The 22,170-nt window shown below is 27.0% G+C and overlaps 2 protein-coding genes across 2 annotated transcripts; both read right to left on the bottom strand.

The window, feature by feature from the left end:
* Nucleotides 1–1,699: 1,699 nt before the first annotated feature.
* On the bottom strand, nt 1,700–13,868 carry LOC129981602 (uncharacterized). The gene is made up of 2 exons (XM_056092511.1): nt 13,679–13,868; nt 1,700–2,501 (listed from the first exon to the last, which is right to left on the bottom strand). The coding sequence occupies exon 2, from the start codon at nt 2,488–2,490 to the stop codon at nt 2,011–2,013; it is 480 nt and encodes a 159-aa protein (XP_055948486.1). The 5' UTR covers nt 2,491–2,501; nt 13,679–13,868; the 3' UTR covers nt 1,700–2,010.
* Nucleotides 13,869–14,605: 737 nt separating this feature from the next.
* On the bottom strand, nt 14,606–15,796 carry LOC129980602 (glutamate receptor 2-like). Its single transcript, XM_056090984.1, has one exon. It carries the CDS (start codon nt 15,794–15,796, stop codon nt 14,606–14,608), a length of 1,191 nt encoding a protein of 396 aa, XP_055946959.1.
* Nucleotides 15,797–22,170: the final 6,374 nt, after the last annotated feature.

Below are 22,170 nucleotides of genomic sequence, written 5' to 3'. Positions count from 1 at the left end.
TTTATTTAAACACAATGATTACCACACCTATGATTCTTATTCACTATCTAATTAGTCACACCTATCTAATTATGATCTTTTCACCAAATTCTAATTTCTTCAAATTTCTAAAAATTTGCTTAACTTCCTAATTAGATGACATATTTTGAGACATTTGTAATTATTTTCATTCCGTTAATAATATAGATGCCTTTAAGATTTCAAAGTGTGTTTAAGTATTTTTTTTTTATTTTAAACTATTTAGTATTTTTATTTGATTGTTGATGTAAAATTAAAAAAAAATCCATGATTTGATGCACGAGTCACACGTCATTGTATTCGAAGCGGTGGCATCTAATTAGAAAAATAAACAGAAATATGGATGTTATTCCTGGTACCGAACATGTTTATATATTTTATTTTTAAAATGTGTACTAGTAGTAAAACGATTAGAATATGATAAAAAAAAATAGTTTCTTACAAAAGGTATTAAGTTCCTCTGATAAGTGCATTCCTAAAATCAAATGTGTTATTTTCATTAATAGGAAATACAAAATTGGAAATAAATAATCTGGATTGTTTCTAACACTAATTGATCGATGCTAATTTGCAGAAATAATAATTTCCAGCAATTCATTTCGATGTTCACTCTCATTCAGTTTTCATTTAATGGTGATCATTAGGATTGCGTTAAATATTGTCACAAAAAAATATACAATTTTAGAAAATAATTGGATTTATTTTACTGGGTAAAATAAAAATAATTTATTCGCAATTTCGTTTCAAATATGTATTTTAAAAAGTAACACAGCTAAAATAAATAAAGCGAGTGTAGCTTCTGGAATTTTCAAAAGTTTCTGCTCTCTTATCTTTTTATTTATTTAAACAGTCATCTTTTATTAAATTTTGGCACATATGCAATGGATTATTTTCAAGATAATGTAGTTGTATTATTTTTTAATGTGGCAGTATTAATAAATTTCATAACTAAATCAAGATACCATCAAAATTCATCTTGATCATGGTAGAATTAGAATCTGCTAATTTATAGAATTTTGCACTTTATTATTATGGCTTAGATATGAAAAAAATGCAGCTTATTTTATATTAAATAATATTAAAATATAAGAAAAATAAAGCAAATATCCCTTATACTTACTTTGTAGTTTCTTCTCTAAATGAAATTGAAAATAAATCATCAATTAGTTTAAGCTTTGACATACCAGCATCGGTTTGAATTTAAAAACGTCTGCCATTTTATTATCATCTTCCATTCATTAATATTTCAAAACATGCAATATTGATTTATAAAAATTTTAAAATAACATCAATATGTGAAAAATTATCTGATTCTTGTAACACAGCCTTCTGATAATGAAACAGAAAATGTGATTTTATGTAGAATAATTAATTTTCTTCATCTTCTAAATTTAAATCTAAATTTCTTCTTTGGTTTCAATATTAGGTTCAATATATTGTTTTAATGAAATAAAGATTTTTGCTGTAAACACAATCGATATTATGCCTAAAATTTTGAAATTTTCCATCCTAATAAATCTTGATTAAATTAAATTATATTGGCTAAATTATTTATGTATGAGAGATTCTTTAAAAAAATTCGATAAAATTCAGTTTTTTAATGGCCCAAGATAAATTCAAAATAATAGAAGCTTTGAGGTAACGAAAAATTTCGAAAATTGAAAAGGCAGAAAACGTTACTGATAAATGTTGACTTTATATAAATAAATAATATTTTAATGAGTTCACTTATTTTCAAAACATTAAAAAAATATTCACAGGATGTTGACTTAACACAATAAATAAAGTTTTCTTCGTGCAAATCAATCCAGGAAACTAAATTTATAAATCGGAATTTATTTTTGTCGAGAAACTTCTGTCAAAAAACCTCTGGATAAAAAAAAAAAATTCCAATTTTTTTTCCCACAGAGAGTCACTGATAGTAAAACCGAAAAAGCTAACTGAAACGCTCATGCAATGTTCTGATTTGTTTAAAAGTTCCAGTTTATTTTGCTATCTGCTGCTAAGATCTCTTTCTAAGTTTTCAATCACTGATGAGTAACTCGGTGGTGGCTCCTCTACAATACTGTCTTCAGAGTCAGTGGAAGATCTTCTTTTAAAGATCTTTTTCAAGAAACCAAACAGTCCTTGATTCTCAGACGGTGTATCACCAGACATCACTGAAGCATAATCAGGTGGGTGATCATTATGAGGTGGTCGAGAATCATCACCAATGAAAGATAAATTAACGACTCCATCGCTCAAAGACAAATCATCGCCCAGCTCTATGAGAACTCTTTTAATGATACACACATAAACAGCGTGGATAAAGAATCCAAGCAACAAACCGGCTATGAAAGTCATTCCAATGAGAAAGAATGCCTGCTTATTGTTGTTCACAAGTCTTGCGATTTCTTTCTGTGTGGAGTTGTCCCAAATGGTTATGTTGATGTTTTCCAGAATATCTGGAGCAATAAGACGAAATTCCATCATGATTTAAATTCCTGAAAGGAGAAAAATTGTTTACCAGTTATAATTTTAATTTACTATTTAATTAGTATAGCAAAATTTTCAAATTTAACAGGTTCTTCATTACATAACTTAATATAATATCGTAGAAGAGTTAAAAAAAACTATTTTCCTTACAAAAATTCAATATTTTCAATGAGACAAAAGATCATATTGATTTGATTATTCATTCATTCATATATATATATATATATATATATATATATATATATATATATATATATATATATATATATATATATATAATGTTATATGAAATATAAGCTCGGTGAATTGAAATTCGGTTTTTCAATAGAAGTCTTGGAAAAACAGTTCTTCAACAAAAATATTTTCAATCTCATCTAAAAATGAAAATCAGTAATTGTTTATAATAGTATGATTATAAAGAAATAATAAAAGCATGGCCAGAATGCATAGATATTTCGGTATGCATGTCGTAAAATGGCTGACTTTAAACGTTCGAACAATGATGCCAAACAATATAAACGCACCTTAAAGAAATACAATGCAATTTGAATCTGTAAGTTGATCGGATATTGTCTAATTTTTTTCCTTCTTGTGCTATTAGATATTAGAATGCATTGCATATAAAATTTTAGCTTTATAGTAAAACAAAGTAATTTACTTTTACTTTTATGTCATTTGTTTTTAACATTTTAGAATTCACACATTTGAAAGCTGTACACCCATTTATTCTATCGTAAAATTAATGAGACACATAGGTACTATCGTTATTCTAAGAAATAGTTTTTCTTCCAGGAAATCATATTTGATATTTAATTTTTCTTAATTTCTTTCTTTTATTATTTCTTAAATGTGTACTTTAATTTATTTTTTTTTAAGAATTCATTTATTTTCTCTTTTCTAAAACTTTGGACATAAGGAATGTAATCTTTGATCGGTTTTTAATGCACTCAAAGATGAAAATAAGATTTTAACGGAATTTATCTGATCTTTTTTGGAAATCTTCGATGTCTATGTAGGTTAATTGTTATGATTTCCTTATATGGTGACTGAATTATGAATTGAATATAATTTCCTACATACGGAGACTTTTAAAATTGGAACCTGTACGAATGAAAATAAAACTAGTTGATTCCATTCTAATTATTTGGCTTCAGTGTAAGGGATATTTTTTTTGGAATAAAACACCTTTATACTTCGATTTTAGTTCTAAGCTGCAAATATACAGAATTTAGCTAGAAAACAAATGTTTAGTTAATTTAGTCTTCCTTATAAAGGTATCTGTAGTTAGCAAATATTAATAAAAAATGGAGTGGATGCTGATGTAAAAATGAGTACAACTTTTTCTTGGTATTTGTAAAATATAGTATATATTATATTTTAATCATCCTCCTATAAATACTAATGTGTTTCGGATACCTCATTAATACTTTATTTTCTGAAGTGTCAAATGCTCTAAATATTAAAATGATGCCATATATTTTCCTTTATTACATGCCAATCCGGTCATTGACTTAGTGTTGCTAAGCAACATTTTGAAGATTTCGAAGATAACGAGCTTTCTATTCATTGAATATTGCATGCAACATTCAAATTTCCTCTGAAAACGAACTTCTTTCCCAATAGCATAGGATCCTTCAATAAAATGCATCGGCATATGAAAATCGGTATTTTTAAACTGTTATTTTTGAAACTACAAATCAATAGATAATTTGTTTTGCTTTTCTTAAAATTCTTTTTAAAATTCAGAGAAAGATAAAAATTGATTAAAAATAATTTTCAAAAGAATATTTGTATTAGTATATTAAAAGCAGAATATTTATTTTACTTATTTTTGATATTTTAATTAAAAACTAATTATTATATTATGGAATATTTGAATTCTTTTTCTCGAATTTTTTAGCAGGTACCTACAAAAGAATAAAGTCAAAATTTAAGTGAATTAATTAACTAATTATTTATTTCCTAAATAATTAGCTATTAAAAATAGTGTGTTGTCAACGAGTTCCAAGAATTATTTGAATTAAAATAGTTCCAAATTTTTAGCACATAGATCAGCAAGTGAAAGAACAATTGCAAAATTTCATCTTTGCGACTATGAGAGATCAAGGTATTATTAAATAAAAATGTATAATTAATTTATATCAGCAGTTTTTGAAAACCTAGTTTTATTAGAATACTAAACAATAGATAAATAAAAACAATTATATTTTATTTTAATTATTTCTTAGATTTTTTCCCTTTAATTAGAGATTCATTATAATAAATATTTTGCAATCTTGAAATCAATTTTTTTCTGAAAATTGTGCTAGAATGTAAAACCAGAATTAAACAAAATTTATCGATTGAATTATTATTAAAATTCGTTAAGTGATACTACATTTAAATTTTGATAATATTAAAATAATGTACTATTGAAAGTATCAAAGCAAAGTATCAAAATTAATCGGAAAAAAATCCATTGAAAAATTTCCTTATTCCATGCATGAAATTAGTCAGTTAACCCTTTAAATGGCCATTTTTTTCTAATCATATGTTAAAATAATTTTAGGCTTGAAATTAGAATAAGAAAAGGGATTCATTTAGCTTATTAGATAAATTTAATTTGATTAATTAATTTCGTAAATTAACAATTAAGTAACAAATCAAGGCACATCATTTTGTCTGAGATAAAGAACTGAGCATTTAAATTTCTGTCTTCCTAAAACAATTTGTCAGAATTTATGCCAATCTACATAATTTCATACAAAGATTGATAAATTCGGTGGGAAGCATACTTCCCACGGCCCTAGAAAGGGTTAAAATAAAACATTTATAAATGAAATGGAATTTAGAAACAGTGAAAACTTTAATTTTTACTTTCAAATATACACTATATTACATAGTCGTCAAGTTATTTATGTTTTATTCATGATATTGATTCTTCAAGTATTATTAATAGATTTGGTACGAAAAAATATATTTAAAAAGATAGCGCGTATTAAAGAAAATGAGTACCGTAGTAAACATCTGGTAGTTGTCACTAACTAATGTGTTCATTTGAGTTTGATAGCTCATATGAGATTTCAAGTGTTTATCATTATCCATTTTTTTTTGGGGGGGGGGAGACAAATTACCATTTTAGAAATGGTAAGCAAAAACAATTTAGAAAATTACGGCATTATTAAACATTCATTTTATTAGCGTAATTGCAGTTGCTGGCGATTTTAACACGTCCGTGGATTGTTGAAAGAAAAACTTTAAACGAAATGAAGGCGCTTAATTATCTAGTTAGTCATTATCATAAATTACATTACAATTTCGAAACATTAAGAGTATATAAAGCTGAATACTTAATAATATGGCTTTTGCATTTGAATTTTATAGCATTCATGTCAGTGCGCATCACAATGAGAATGCAAATGCTGTATCATCCACGGCACTTAAAAGTAGCTTTAGTATAGAAAGATATTTTTTTCTGTGATTAATTCATTATTATATAAACTTGATAGGTAAAAAAATGCGCTGAAAAAGTTTTGACGAAGGCCTTTCAGAGTTCAGAAGTTTCCTTAGATTTTGAAGAAACTTTGATTTAAAAATTCCCAATACGTTTTATTTGCTTTCCCACTTTTTGTTCTGGTGTTTACTCAAGAAATATTTTTTGCCCATGGCGATGGGATTTCCATGTACGAATAAAGTCTTGCTTGAATTTAAGCCTCAAGATTATTCCAGAAATGTAAAATAGATTATGAATATTGATTTCGAGGCATTTACTTGAATAAATTATTCTTTATGATTAAGATGGAATATAACAAATGAACCCTTGACGACATGGATTTAAAGACAGACTTATTTCATTAGCAAGTATAATTTTTTTTTTTTGAATAATATAAAATATTTTTTTTTCATGAGCCAAAATTGTTTAACTCTACAAAAAAAATCCATTTGTGCAACATAAAAGTCGCAAAAAAATATAATTAGCTACAAAAATACCCTCAATTTGAAAATCAAATTGGAGATATGGTATTTGATTTATGTGATTATGAGTCGGAAATTTTAATAAAAATTATTATTTAAAATAATTATATGTTTAGATTAGAATACATTTGTTGTCTGTCTGTTATTTGTTAGGTATGTGTTGTTTTGTACCGTGCAGATGTTTGTTCTACAGATACCAAACTTGGTACATGCATACTTTGTAGGGTGGCCAAGTACACATCGGAGCGAATTTTTAAGAATTTTAATTAATGAAAAATTAAGCGATATTTTTATGTTTTTCTGCGATAACTTTCTAAAATAACACAGCAGTGTGTGAAAACAAAGATTTGTTCTCAGTGCAAAAATTCTTAATTTCGAATGGAATACAGCAACCTGATAATATAATTTATTGGCTTGAACAACATAGCTTTCGCGCTATTTTGCATTACAATAAGAATTAACGCGTGAACTGTCTCATGCGACTTGAAAATAATATTAGAGTGAAAGGAAATTTATTATTTTTGATAATTACATTGAATTTCCGGTATAGCACATACATCTTTGGAGGGTGGAAAGTGCTTCAAGTCATAAAAACTATTTCATAAATTATAACAATTCATTAGCAGCATTTATAGGCTCAATTTTATTTAATAAGACTTTGAAAAAAAATCTTCAATTTCATGAAACATATTAAATGGCGTTTTTTAGATATTGCTTTATAAACAAACAAAACAAAACAAAAAAAACTAATCAAATCGACAAAGTAAGCTAAAGATCTGACATAGTATCTTTTTCAAGTCTTAAAAAAATCTTCAGAAATTAAAAAAAAAAATTATTGAAAATTTACTGTTGAATTAGGATCTAAATTAAATTGCTTCCTCACATTTTGTTTACACTTCATAGTTTGATATTACTTTTCCTACAAAACCATAAAGCGCAAGTTTGATGGGCAGAAATTCTTAAAAATAAAATACATTAAATAATTCTAATGAAATCGAAAACGTGTTTTAAACATCATAATCTGAGAGAAGCATGCTGCTGGAATAACGGCACATGCGTAACGAAGCGCCATCTGTAATGTTGAACGTCAGTTAACCGACTCCGACTCCCAGCAATCTTTCCTTCAGATCAATCTACCACTTCTCACCAGATGGCGCAGTTGTTACAGTATCAGTAAATTAAGAAACCACGTCACTTAAAAAAAGTAGATAATCCCGGTTTTTAAGAAGATTTTTTTTTCAGACAGCAGGTTCATAAAATGCTTGCTATTGTAATGATATTTTAAATATACATAATATTCAGTAGTCTTTTTAAATTGAACTAATGTTATTATAGCAAGGAGACAAAAAGATATAAAATTTCTGTTACTGAAAATTGAAAAATTTTGGTATAAAGAAAAGCATGGAAAAAAATACCAAAATTCTTGTGCCCTTTTCATACAATTTTATTTAATTTTACTGTAAAAATTTAATTTTGATTTTCAAGTAAAGTTACAGTTTTATAATTGATTTTTTAACTCATTAAATATTGTGCTAGAAATTTGAAATTGTGCACTCTTTTGTGTACTAGATGGCAAAACACTATTTTAGTATTAGCAAGACTTAATTATAAGTTTATTGATTTATATGATTAAATTTAAATTCAATCGAGTAACACTTAGTTATGCTTTTGATAAAAAATTTACAAGGCTTCTTAATATTTGTATAATAGTAAAAATTAAAAAATAATAATAAACTATAATAAAATTTCTAGTTTTAAAAACTGTAATGAAAGTATATTTTTAAAAAGTATTTTTACTAAATTATAACATGATTATAATTTAAACACTAAAAGAAATGTATTTTAAATACCAATTGAAAATTGTATGCATTTATTTCAGTAAAATTTTGAATAGAGCTTTTTAAAAAAATGCGCATTGAAATTTTTTTCAAATCTGATTTTGTAAATTGTGAAATTGGGCACGTGCGTTTTTATTTTCAAAAAAGTACAACTTTTGATATAATCATTATAAGTCAGCTTAGTAATATCAAGACCAACATATTTCTAAACATCGGTTTTTAAAAATGACTTCATTAAATAAAAGAAAGATGCCAAGCGACTTTGCCTGCAAATCATCTTGTAATAAGACATCTAACCACTGTTAGATGCGTGAGAAATGTAGCTCTTTTTCAAGATAATTTTTTTTCAAATTTAAGTACCTATTGTATTTTATGACAATCCACTTAAGTTGCTTAACAAATAACCACTAACTTCCATTGTCTTATTAAGTTGGGATAAATTTATTGAAAAAAAAAAATGACTTGGGAAGTATAAATATAGGTTTTGAAAGTGAAATTTTCGATGTGTTTCTCAAGCACCTTTTAAAAAACCGATTGAAGGATTTTGTTAAAAAGTGATACCAGCGCAAAATGAATAACATATTGCATGATACTCAAATAAGTCATTATAGAATTTTTATACTATTCGCCTTTGGCGACAAGCTTGTTCGCTTAGATTACTGATCTGGTTAGGCTGTTAAATCATTAATATGGATTGTTGTTTGATGCGACAGAAAAACATGAATTCATTTGAATCAATTTACTTTTTCATTTGAATCAATTTACTTCTTTTGAATCAATTTAAAAATGTATATGTGTGAGATAAAAGGAGAAGTGAAAATCCTGTTACGGAGTTAGTAATCAGCAAAAGAGCAGGCTGAATTTTTTGATGGATGAGCTCGAATTCCTTCATAACATTTCAAAAACGATTGTGTTTTGAAATTAAATTAAAAAATATTATTAAAATTAAGAGGAAAATTAAACGGAGCTCAAATTAATATCGTAAAAAATATTGTTTTGAGTCTTGAAAAATAATTGTTTTGAAGGATATGAGTTTCAATTTCAGCAGGCAAGTTACATCAATTAATGATCTGGTGAGAATTAGGCCTATTTTTGCGCTCGATTAAACTTTCTATTTATAGAATTCAGTTATATTTTCTTTGCTCTGACAGAATAGTACTGGACAAAGTGAGTCCCCTTTTTGACGTATAAGCCCCAACGAACCCCTTCCAAAAAATTTCTAATTACATTTTGCAGTTCCATTAATTTACTAAGCGAAGAATTAAATTAAGTGCAGCTGTAAAAACGTTCAATGAAGCTGCCTGAAATGATTGTATGATGCTTTGGCTGTTGCCATTCGACAATAAATAATAAGTGCGATTTCTGTGCTACGCGCATTAATGTTATATATATGTATAGATTTTTAATCGTTTGGTTATTCACCAATAATTATAAAAATCAGGAAAATTTGCTTGAAAAAGTGGAACTACAGATTGTAAAATATTATACAAAAATAGTTTCATGTTTAATGAAATTTAATTTCACAGCAATCACATGCAATGAAATACTTTTAGCAATTAAAAGACTTGGTTTATTCTGTTAGTAAACACTGAAATACATAACCTGAAAGGTTATTTGGAGACATCATCAAATATTGCGAATTAAAAAGAAAAAAATATATCTTTTATAAATTACTCGGATTTATACAAGCTTTATTTAACATGCGTAAGCCTGTTTGCATCTTTAACAATCACATGGTAGATTTTCCGCTGCAGAATACCGATATCTAGGAAATGTATTCATGTGCACGGATATCTTACTGAGATATAGATAGGAATATTATCTCATTCCTTCTCCCCAGAATTTTATTGCATCAATAGCAATTGAATTAGAAGACTGCATTTTGCGATAACATGGATATTTACTCCTTTTTTAATGAGCTTTAGTTGTATTTTTACTAAGAATTGAATATAATGATTTAAAGATAATGAAATGTCTAAATAAATGATTTGGGGAATAGCCAGCAGATATATTCTACTAGTACCTTTTTTTACAAACAGTCGTATATTGATTTTTAGTATCGCACAAAAATAATCCATAATGTGGCAATTGGATTTTCTTTAATAATAAGTATATCAGCCAACATAAATTCTTCATTATTTAAAAAATACGGCTTTGTATTTCATGTAGAAAAGGGTTATAAAGGAAAATCTACTATAACACTTCTTCTTTCTAATCATTTAATTTTAATTCATTAGAAATTTTTTTAAATGTGGATTTGCTAAAAAGTAATGTAAAAAAATCGAAAAAAATTAAGAAGTAAAATTTAAAATGAAATAATTATAAATAATCATAATTCTTTTTTATAAATGCAAAACATTACATCATCAAAGTTGGAAACTGAATAATTGTACATGACACAATGTATGAATTTTACATATAGAGCAAACAATTAATAAAAAAAATCAGATTAGATATGAAAACTAAATTGTTCCACATTTTCTTATAGATATTTTTATCAAATGCAGCAATTAGACTTTTAGTATTTTTATCTTTAAGAAATTATGTATCATGACACATTCAATTTAAATGTACTATCAGCTTAATTATTAGTATTTATAAAATTGGTGGTATAATTAGTAATATTTGCATCTAATCGAGCAATTTATATAAGAGAAAATAATATATATAAATTCTAGAGACAAAAAAAAAACCTTTGTGTCTTTTTTTTTTTTTTTTTTTTTGTCTTAATAAATATAGAAATACTTTTTTGTCGACAAAGAGAAAAATGAATAATGAAATGAATAATGCCTTATATTTTGGGTTTCAGTAAAATATTAAAGAATAACAAATTTGAACTTTTTTCCCCATAAACATTTACATTTCTAGTTTTCATGTTTATTGTATCTAAATTCTGTTCTAGAAGACCATTGTATTGAGTCAATTAAATTGGTATCACTAATTAAAATATTATTTAAAAAATGCAAGGAAATCAAGGTTCAGGATCAAAATATAATTCAAAATTGCAACAGATCCATGCTTCAGCATTCAAAAAGTAATGCAAATCATTTTAGAGAAATAAACAGGGGAAAGAAATAAATAGGGGAGAAATAAACAAATATAAAATAATACAAAAACCTTTTATTCAAGCGTAAACATTTGAAGAAAATTTAAATATTATTATTGAAATAAGCTCAAATTATCTTAGTAAATTTTTTTTTAACTACATCTATGATTTTTAAAGATTAACATAAAAATACGCAAATTACGATGCTCTAATTGATAAATTATACCTATTTTGCTTCACTTGAGCTTTTTTTGCAAAATTTCGGTACATTTAATTGCGTCTCAAGATGTTTTAGAAGTAACACTTGATACAGACTTGTAAAATTAAAAACTGAATACAGAATAAAGACTTATTTTTTTAACTTTTTAGTCATTTTAATAATATTAATGCAGAGTTTTTTTCCCCTAGCAAATGGCATATATTGTTCTCGAAACAAAGTGAATACAAAAACCTGACAAAATCCTCACAATTCATAAGAAACTGTTAATTTTTAAAATTATCAGATGTATCTTTATTTGTGTGGTATGTTACCGTATGCCTTATTAATACATATGACAAATTTTTCTCGTCATCCTTGCTAGATATTCCTTCAAATAAATTATTTTCACATTCTGATATGTCTGCAATATTATCTTAGCTTTTTCTTAATGCGATTTTTGAAGAAAAAAAAAAATGGACTGTCATAAAATATTTTTATCTAATTGGAATTGTTCTTGTTTGTTTAAGAAGAAATTTTGTAGTAGATTTTCTATTTACCTTCGTGATGCGAGTGGAAAATTTCCCTATTGAAAGATATTCCAGAACTTATAATTATTAGTTAATCATAAATTCAATTACATTTTGACTCCATACCAGTGGTGCCACCTCGTGCGTTTGAAACAAGGAATTTAGGAAACAAGGACAGAAAATAGTAGTTAGACTGTAATAGAATTATTTCTTTTGTTAAATCGTCTTCAGTGCTTTCTTTAAATTCAGAAAGACACACACACACAAATAGCATATTTATTTATTCTAATTCCTACAAATACATAATTAAAAATTATCATGTTAATTAAAGTTACAAGCATCTAGGAAGAAAATTATTTTATTCTATCTTCTGACAATCAGCTAATATTGCATCCTATGTAGTATATTCTTATGTAGTCTTATTGACTTAAATAATTCCGATGCATTATTTATTAATAAATAATACATGGGAGTTATTTAATTTCCCATGTATTATTTGGTAAACAATTGGTCCACCGGTTTAATGGTTGCCAAAATTTTTAATTAAATAATTTATGTTCTAGCAACTTTCTCAACAAAATATTTTCGAAATTTTCATAAACATAGAATCATATTATTTAAGAAGGTTTATTACGTTCTTTTAATTATATTATGTATTCCCATAATTTAAAGTTTATATTTTTATATATCCAATAATATAGAAAGGAAGAGCCACAATACATAAAAATGTTCAAAATTTTCACCATTGCTGGATTCTGAAGTTAAAACTAGCGCAACAAAATTCCCAAAATTTTATTAAAAACCCATATTTTACAAAAATATATTTCATTGTTGAAATGAAACTTTTCTTGTTGCTACTAATATTTCATCTTCGTTCTTTTTGTTGATCAAGATATGATCAAAAACAAGTTAAAAAAAAAGCGAAAATGAAAGTTGTTCCACCAGTTTTGAGTTTCACCTCAATGATAAAATATATTGTAATAAAATAGGCTTAAAATTTCTTTACAAAGTTGATTTAAAATATATATAAAAAAAAATGAAGAAAAAAACTAAAATCATTCAGCAAAGGATTTTTTTTTTTTTTTTTTTTTTTTTAAATTTAAGACGGTATAAAACTCATACTTGTGCTGTAATATTATCGGGAAAAATGCCAACATTTCGCTTAACTTTTAAAGAATTAAAATTTCAAAAAAAAAACAAAAGACTCCGAATTGCATATTTTTATCCTACAATTTATATATATGCCAAATTTGGTACCTCTAGTTCAAATAACTCAGGCTTATAAAATAACACACATTCATCTTTATTATTAGTATAGATACTATATTCATATAGACTGGACATAAGTTAGTGAAATATCAAAATGAAATTCAGCTGGATTTCAGAAGTTATTTTTCAAACATTTCAACAAATAATGTTAATTTAAATAAATATAAATGTTAGTTCAATAGTTTCAAAAACATTTCAATAAACAAATATTTAAAATGATTATGTCAATTTCGATTACATCATGAAGAATTTTGTAAACAACAAACAGCAAAATAAAAATGGATATACGTCGTCGAAACATTTCTGCCAGATAAAAAATAGAAATTGTATGTGTTCAAAGATAGTTACTTACCGATTTATAAACTTGATAATGTATACCAAATGCAGGTGCTGATGGATATGGTTTATTCACAATTTTTTTTTTTAAGACGGCATTTTTATTCCATTAAATCAAATCTAAATTAATAAAACATAGGTGCTCGCGCTGCAATTAAATTTGCAACTACAAATGCCCTATTGTTATCTCTCAGTTGAAAGCTTTATCGAAGGTTTATGAAAACTTAGATCCCAACAATTCGCTTTTCATGTCGATAAGACAGAGAATAGATAATAACTACAACAACTGATAGATAGATGAAAATATTTGTCTCCTTTAAAAAATTTTTAAAAAAAATAGTTTTTTTTCTTTCTTTTTTTTCCCCTGCTTTGGTATTAAAATAAAAATTACAGCCAGCATAAATTTTTCTTTTATAAAATGATGGACTTTTTTAAATGAATAGGTATTTTATTTTATTTCAAAATAGATTTTTCTTTATGTAATTAAAATAAATTGAATTACTCATTTGAGACATAATAAACGACGGAAGAAACGACAAACACCTTTAGTTATTCAAAAATAGAAAAAAAGATTGTATACTAGTTTCTAATAACCATAGAGCTGAATAACAAGAGAATTTCTGTGGATCAAAAGCATTTTTATTGCATTAATTCTAAATATTTTAAAATAGCATTGCATTACATATTTCCCATTAACTTTTTTCTTATTTTTTTTTCAAATAATATAGGAATAAGGCATACATATATAATTGGATTTGCTTAAATTAACCAAACTAAATGCGAATAATAATAACAGAATAATAAAAGCAAAAAAAAAAATTTTTTTTAAGTTCAGTTTCGAATTGTATTTTATCTAAAGCAAAAACAAGTGATCACTTAATTTGCAGTTTGAGATCTAATATCTGATTCTTCGAAATTATAAATTGAAACAAAGAATTTCTACTCAGTTCTGATTTCTTTTAAAGTAAATAACTTCAGCAATTAATAAAATGAAAGCCATCAAATAGCTTATTAAACTCCCTATTATTAAACCTTTTATGTTTTCAAATTTAATAGGACGTTGGCTTGAATTTTCGTTTGAAGTCTCCGATGCTTCGCTGACCGCTAACAACGACTTGGTTTTTAATATTTTCCTTATATCAGAAGCCACAATTCTGGACAAAACTTTATTAAATTTATCAATGCAGCAAAATTTCTTCTTCGCAGCAATTGCATAGGCCATAGATACAAATACATCGCTTGAAATTTTGTATCCACCACTACCCCACATTCTTGTAAGCATTTCAAGTCCGGATCTGTGGTATATCACGGCAGTGTTCTTCGCCATTTTTTTCCAAGAAAGAAATTCATGTTGATTCACGAACCACTTATTTTTATCAATAATATCCATGAGGAGTCGTACGTGCTTCTGTTTTGAGGTACGCATCAGGTTAACAATTACACTGCCTTGCACAGCGTAACATCGGTGATCCCCAAGTTGCACCGCTTCTGCAAGTTCTTCGAAAGTGCGAATCTCTTTTTCTTTAGGGGGTAGAGTCAAGTGAGATAAAAGAACGGCCGAATAGCTAAAAGCCAGGATAGTTGCCACCAAAAGCCATGAAATCAACAAAGTCGAAGGCTTCAGGTTCGTAAATGGTTGCTTCAACAAGGTGCCCAATAGGATACTGAACATCTGAATAGAAGAACTCTTGTTTATTAAAGATAATATTACTGATGTGGCAATAAGGGAAACAAAAATTAAGCACCATGTTATAGGGTCTAAAGGATGTATGAACCAAAAATCATCAATTGTTGTTTCTTGTTTGCTGACAGCAAAAGTGACATCTTCTTTTCCATAAGTTTCACTGAACTGGACAACACATGCGCGGCCTTCGGTTATAGAAACGGAAAGCGCAAAATCAGCTTCGTCTTTTTGTAACATTCCCATGATGCCTGTCCAAGTTCCATTTTCAAATGAAGTGCCATATTCATTAGTTTTAACAATATCGTACTTGAATCCTAAGTTTGATGAAAGAATGTTAAGAAACCATCCTTCCATTCCAGAAATTTCTAACTCGCCTTTTGCGTTCTGATTAATTTCTAATATATGTTTCATAGGGACGATGGCAACTTTTAATATTGACGGAAGCTTCATTGCTTTTAATAGCAAAATAAATTCAATTCTTTCTACAAAAAATTTGATTCAAAGTTAAAATTTCAAACAATTTTTCTGAATAAGTATTAATTTAGGTCAGAAAAAGAAAATTAGATATTGAATCTACAAATGTATATATACAGATGTAAAGTATCTAAAGCAATCGTATGTTCATAGATTTAAGGCAATAATTATTCAATGCCGCAAAGAATATTAAATTCGCATCAAGAAAACTAGCATTCATATATCAATATTTGCTAGTACAGATTTAAATATGTGAAAATTCTGAAGTCTGAATTTGACAAACTTTCAAATTATTGCGGCGAATATTAACGGTTTTAAAGAAGAGATTATTTTCGCATTTAATGCTATTTCAAAACATAAATGCCTTCTAAAGAAAATAACACCATTTGCTTCCTACAATTCAGCAATGAAACAAACTTTCATAACACATATATCTTTGAAAACAATACTGAACTGTTAAGAAATTTTTTGTTTTAGATTCAAGTTAACATTTCTGACTGTTTCACTCTTTTTCCACCAAAAAGCATGTGCAGTTAGTTGTGTCACAAGTAAAGAACTCCCAATAGGTCTTAACAAAAATATTGTGAAATTTCGCAACTATGCAAACGTATGTGCGTACAAGCTATTGTTATCATAATGCGCTCATTTGATTAAACTTCTCGTCACATTATGTTTCTATGTTCCACATAAGAGTATCCTTATTTGCAATGCGTTCAAAAGCTAATCGTTCAGTTTGCCTTAATAGTATCCAGTCTTCTGCATAATAATGCCATTACCTTTCTAAACACAATACGTGATTTCTAATGTCTGGATATGCTTAACATTTATACGAGTTATAAAGATGTTAATAAAGTGATTACAGTGTCGTTCAATCAAATCTTGCATCGTTATTGAGATTAACTTAATATAAACATTGAATTCAGCAGCCCATGAATAAATAATAGGTGTTAAATATTGATTGCGCCTCAAAATACCTTGTTTTGAATTATTTGAAATAGCAGGAATAATAAATACGAAGAATAAAGTAAGAAATAATGTAGATTAATCAAAGTAAACCATCAGTGAGTCATCAATATTTTAGTGATCCAACCTATACTCAGATTTCCATATCTTGATGATGACATAACATTCTTGACATGTTTGTAAATAACAAACAAACAAAACAAATTTATACGACGTATACGTGTGAAAAATTGTTAATAAAGTATATACATTTCGAAAAACACATTTTTGTAAAATTTCTGTATCTCTATGTGTCTGATAAAGATAGCTTACAAACGTTTTGACCTATACGGTTGAAATTTGGTATACGATCTTTACACCAAATTTTCAAATCTCTATCAAATGTCGAATAAATCTCTTCAGAGCATGTCAGTCTGTCAAGCTGTTCGAATATAACTTAACACGATAATTACAAAATGAAAAGAGCCAGATACATAGAATTGGGTACGCATATTTAATATCTAGATTTAACACTTACTAAATTTGGAACTAAATCCAACAAGACTTTGACCATCTGTCGGTTTGTACTTGCAGAAACATGTAAATGCGATAATTCAAAAAGGCAGTCAAATATATCAAATTTGGCATGGAATTTTGTGGTTACAAGTGCAATTTTGTGTTAATGTAAATATCTCCTTTCAAATTCCCTCTCACTCCTATTTTGATTAAACAAATGCATCCTGAAGCATGCGCAAAACACTACTAAATTTATATAAATGAATATACACGTATATCATTAAACTATATTATCAAATATAAAGTAATATCAGGTTATAAAACCGTCTTTTCTTCCTAAGTTGGAAGTTTTTAATTACGTTACATTTACGAGTACATTGATTTAAATCATTGCCAGTTGGAATGTACCTCGACATAGAAAATGTACATAACAGTTTATTGTTTTAAGTTGTAGGATTGCGCCTTCCAAAACATGCCATTTCATCATGTGCCAGGTTATCAGACCGAATAAGAATGGAAATGAAGGGGGGAAAAAAACTGAAATATTGATTTTTCACATTTAAATAAAAAAAAGTTATTAACCAAAATCTAGAAAAATAAGCGATTGAAAGTTAAGACAGTTTATAATTTTTTGTAAATGTCAATCTTGAGATATATTAAATTTAAGCTAAAATTTGTAGCTCTCTCTCTCTCTCTCTATATATATATATATATATATATATATATATTAAATTTAAGCTAAAATTTGTAGCGCTATAAAATGAGTGTTGTATCCTAGAGTTATAAGTTTAAAATTTTGGATTGATATCTGCATTATATTTTCAAATCCTCACTAGTGATGCGTGGGGAGGGGAGGAGTCATCGAAAAAAGACTAAAAGGTACTTTCTCTCAATTTGGATTTGCCCAACGAAAGACAATAATAATAAGGGTTTTTTTTTTTTTTTTTAAGTGTTTTGCAGTTCTAAAAGTATGAAATTCTAAAAGCCCTCTGCAACTTCAAAGGCTAAAAGTGTTCCGAAACTTCCACGCAACATATTGATTTATCATTATGTACAAATTTTTGTTGCAGTTCGTTAGTTCTTAACAAACTGTCCTAAACTTTCTGAATGTCATTTCACTACTGTTTCCAATTTGGATATAGTAGGCGCTTTTACAAATAGTCATAACATAATCATTTATAAAAGTTTTACTAATCGAATTTAGAAATCAGTTTCGGGTTTTTTTTTAACACCTAATGCCACTTAGAAAAGTGAGATAAGATGCAAATCAATAATTTCACTCCATTTCGTCACATTTGGCTTTAAAAAAAGGAAACGAATACACTAATGCGTCGCTTCCGTGGCACCAGTAAATTTGCAGTCGCTAGCCTACTATTGGTGACGAAAGCATCAATGAAAAACTCGGCTGTTCCGATTAAGAAAAATTCACGTGAGACTGATTTGTAGACTGGGGCGTGACACTCCTCAACGATATATTGACCAGCATTCGGTAATACTTGATGGGATAATTAAATGTGACATTTTATTCTACGTAGTATTTAAATAAATATGATTATAATACAAAACAAATTATGGTGAAATTTTATTTTTTAAGTCGATATTTTTGCAAAATATTTACTAATATCCCGTTGAAATTATTTATTTGTAGAATTAAAAATTCTTTACCTTTGCGAAAATGGTAAAATTAGGTTTGCCGTGTCGACTGCTTCATTTGAATTTAATATTCATATTCACCAAAATCGACTTTTTAATGGAAGATATAAAAATGAGTTGTTTTTGTATAGATGAGTTCATATTACTGATTTATACATGAATTGATTCTTTAGAAAGAGTATATACCAGATCACATGATCAATGAAATTATCCTCCAAATGATGATGTTTAAGACAAATATTTTTAAATGGAAAACTATTTCATCTATTATCAGTCTTAACAAGGAAACAATAATTGAAAAATCTCAGTATCGGAATATATCATAGCATTTGTTTCTTGAAAATTGTATGCCTTATTGTATTTAGACCCTATACATTGATATACAAAATAATAAAGAATTAACGAATTTTTGGTTATAAAGCGATTGTTTAAACAATAAAATTCAATATAAATTGCAAACACAAGAAAAGTTTTAAATCACGGAAAAATCAGAACCAGGATACAAAACAGGTTAGAGAGGTTTCTGATTCCTTGAGACCAGTCTGGGAAGTGACTGTAATGGAAAATGTATATTTGATGTTAGAAAATTCAGAAAGAAAAAATATCATCGATACAATCTTCCTCGGATTCACTGAAACAGGAAATTAATTATTTTTTTAAACCTGGAAATTATATAAAGGTTTCAATTTACACTAACAAATTGCTAACTGGAACGCCTTCTTTTAATAACTCTTCTTCACTAGTTGCATGAATTTCCTCATTAAACAATGTGAAGATTTTCTCATGCTTCAAATATATTTTGGTTAATTCAAAATATAAATTAATAGTCACGCTTATTTTTGAATTGTTGTATTATATTGGATGAATAAATACGACTCTATACCTTTTTTTAAGTTTAAAAAAAAATACCTATTCATTATAAAAATTAAAGTTTTTTTTTTTTTCAAAATAATTACTTTAATTATCTTTTGGGCAACATATGAATGCTGCGAAGAAAAGTCTGTTTGTTGTTTAAAGGTACTTTAGAATCACTTCGACGGGATGTGTTACCGTACCCGCTTTATTCACCAGATACCGCTCTTTCAGACTGTTATTTGTTTTGTTCCATACAGACTTTTTTTATAGTTTCTGCTTAAATGCAGAAATAAAAAAATTAGCATGAAAATTAGACTATTAATTTTTGATATCTACGATGGAGTAGAACCTTACCAAAAAACAGGCATTCAAGTTTTTGCATATTGCGTTTATGCAATCCTGTTTCAATTTTTAGGACAGACAGACCGAAAAGCACTGTCTTTTAACAGAGCTGAAATTTTAAAATTTTATCCGTGCTTTTTTTAAATTTATTTATCATATTCGCATAAATTTAGGTGGTAAGATAAGACTTCTTTTACACAATTTCATCCAAATTAATGATTTTATTGTAAACAATAAACATGACAAATTTCATTCTTCTAACTCATTCCATTTTTGAGTTAGCGAGCTCATATATAAACAGATGAAATTTTAAATGCTCCATTTTTCGGCTCAATGTGACCTGAAGTGTGAAGATTCGCTGAAATGTAGAGGGTCAATTTATTTGCTCTTATAATCCGTATATATACAAATAAAAAAAGATTCAGCTTTATGAGAGCAGCATGAGGGTTGCCCTCATAAAGTGAAATTTCAACTAGCTAATTAACTTTTACTTACATTTTTGATATTTTATTATTATGTTATTAGATAAAACTTTAAGCATTTGCTTAGAGCATTGAAATAATCTTATGGAACTTAATGAATCTCTTTAATTAACAATAATTCCCAAAATTTAATAAAAATAGATAATTTTAGCAATTTAAAATGTCTTTATGGTATTCACATCTAATCAATAAAATATAAATAAAACCCGATTAAACAAAGTATTTCATTCCCTTAAAAATTAAGATGGCTGCTAATTCTCAGGACAGGGTCAGTTAAAAAAATTGGAAGCGCTTCAATATTTAAATCAGATTTTAAAAATATATGATCTGAAAAATCATACACATTTTAAGGATAAATCATATCATTTATTCTTCTAAAATTTCTGATTTTTTTTTTTTTTTTTGCTATTAACAAATTGAGATTTAATTTATAGTTCCTGGTGAGTTGGACCTTTTTGGCAGTTTTCAGAAAACAAATTTAAGCATATTTCAAGAATTATTGAAAATTTCGGAGTACAATTTGATATACATACATATTTATATTCATAAAAAAGCTTGCTGGATCGAACCATTGAAAAATAAAATAACTGTAATGGGAAAATTTTCGAGGTACTTGTTAATTATTATCTGGTTAATTAATGCAGTTAACAGTTCGTCGTTTTGAACAAATTGGTCCCTTCGAGTCATTTCTATCAACACCAATTTTCTGAAGGTATGATAATAACATAGTTACAGAGGCATTCCTTTTTTTTATGACAAATTTTATACATAAAAAATTTCTTGATATATGCTTAACAAAGAGGTAACATTAGATAGTGCATGAAGTGGAACTTAATGTCAGTGATTCTGGCGATCTACACAACTACTGAAAAGTGTGGAAACCCATTAATATTCTTTACCACTTTTTATGTCTTAATAATTGAGAGACTTTTCATGTTGCCAATCTTTTACCTGTTCAATAATTTTTTATATAGTATAATTTAGTATCTCAATTTTAGCTGTAAGAATTATATAAATTTCTTTACAAAAAATTGTATTTTCAGTGGATATTGATTCTTGCTGTTTAGGTCTTTATATATTTGTTATAGAAAACTTCTTCTCGGTAATTATGATAGATTAGATATATTTTCAGATCCTTATTTCAATAAACCTTCACCTTATTTTTTTATTTTAATTCCATCATCATGTTAATGTTTTTATCAATTTAATAACTTTATGAAAATTCTTCTTACGATTGTGCAACATTCATGTTTAAAAACAAAATTATTTAAGTAGATGTCATTGTAAATAAATATAATTGGTAACATATTAACATTATTTCTAATATTTAAAAATTCATAGAATTTGTACATTTATTTAAAAAGCTGATTTAGTTATAAGTCTAATATTTTAGATGAACCTACTGCCCTTGTTAGTTGCCTTGTCAGAAATCTGTCACTCCCATTATCAAACAACTCCCACCCCCTTTCAATTAAAAGTTTTCACTTCAATCTGTTGAAACTTGAAGATTTATTTAATCTTTGAATCTTGCAAGAGCAGAAATGTGCCATCTTGCATTTT

Source organism: Argiope bruennichi, chromosome 8, assembly GCF_947563725.1.
Source record: "Argiope bruennichi chromosome 8, qqArgBrue1.1, whole genome shotgun sequence".
Lineage (NCBI taxonomy): Eukaryota > Metazoa > Arthropoda > Arachnida > Araneae > Araneidae > Argiope > Argiope bruennichi.
The sequence above is the reverse complement of the archived record's forward strand: the minus strand, read 5'-3'. Positions and strand labels throughout refer to the sequence as shown.

What these genes read in the sequence shown, in the direction of transcription:
- LOC129980602 (XM_056090984.1), bottom strand. Translation starts at nt 15,796, where the DNA reads ATGAAGCTTCCGTCAATATTAAAAGTTGCCATCGTCCCTATGAAACAT.
- LOC129981602 (XM_056092511.1), bottom strand. Translation starts at nt 2,490, where the DNA reads ATGATGGAATTTCGTCTTATTGCTCCAGATATTCTGGAAAACATCAAC.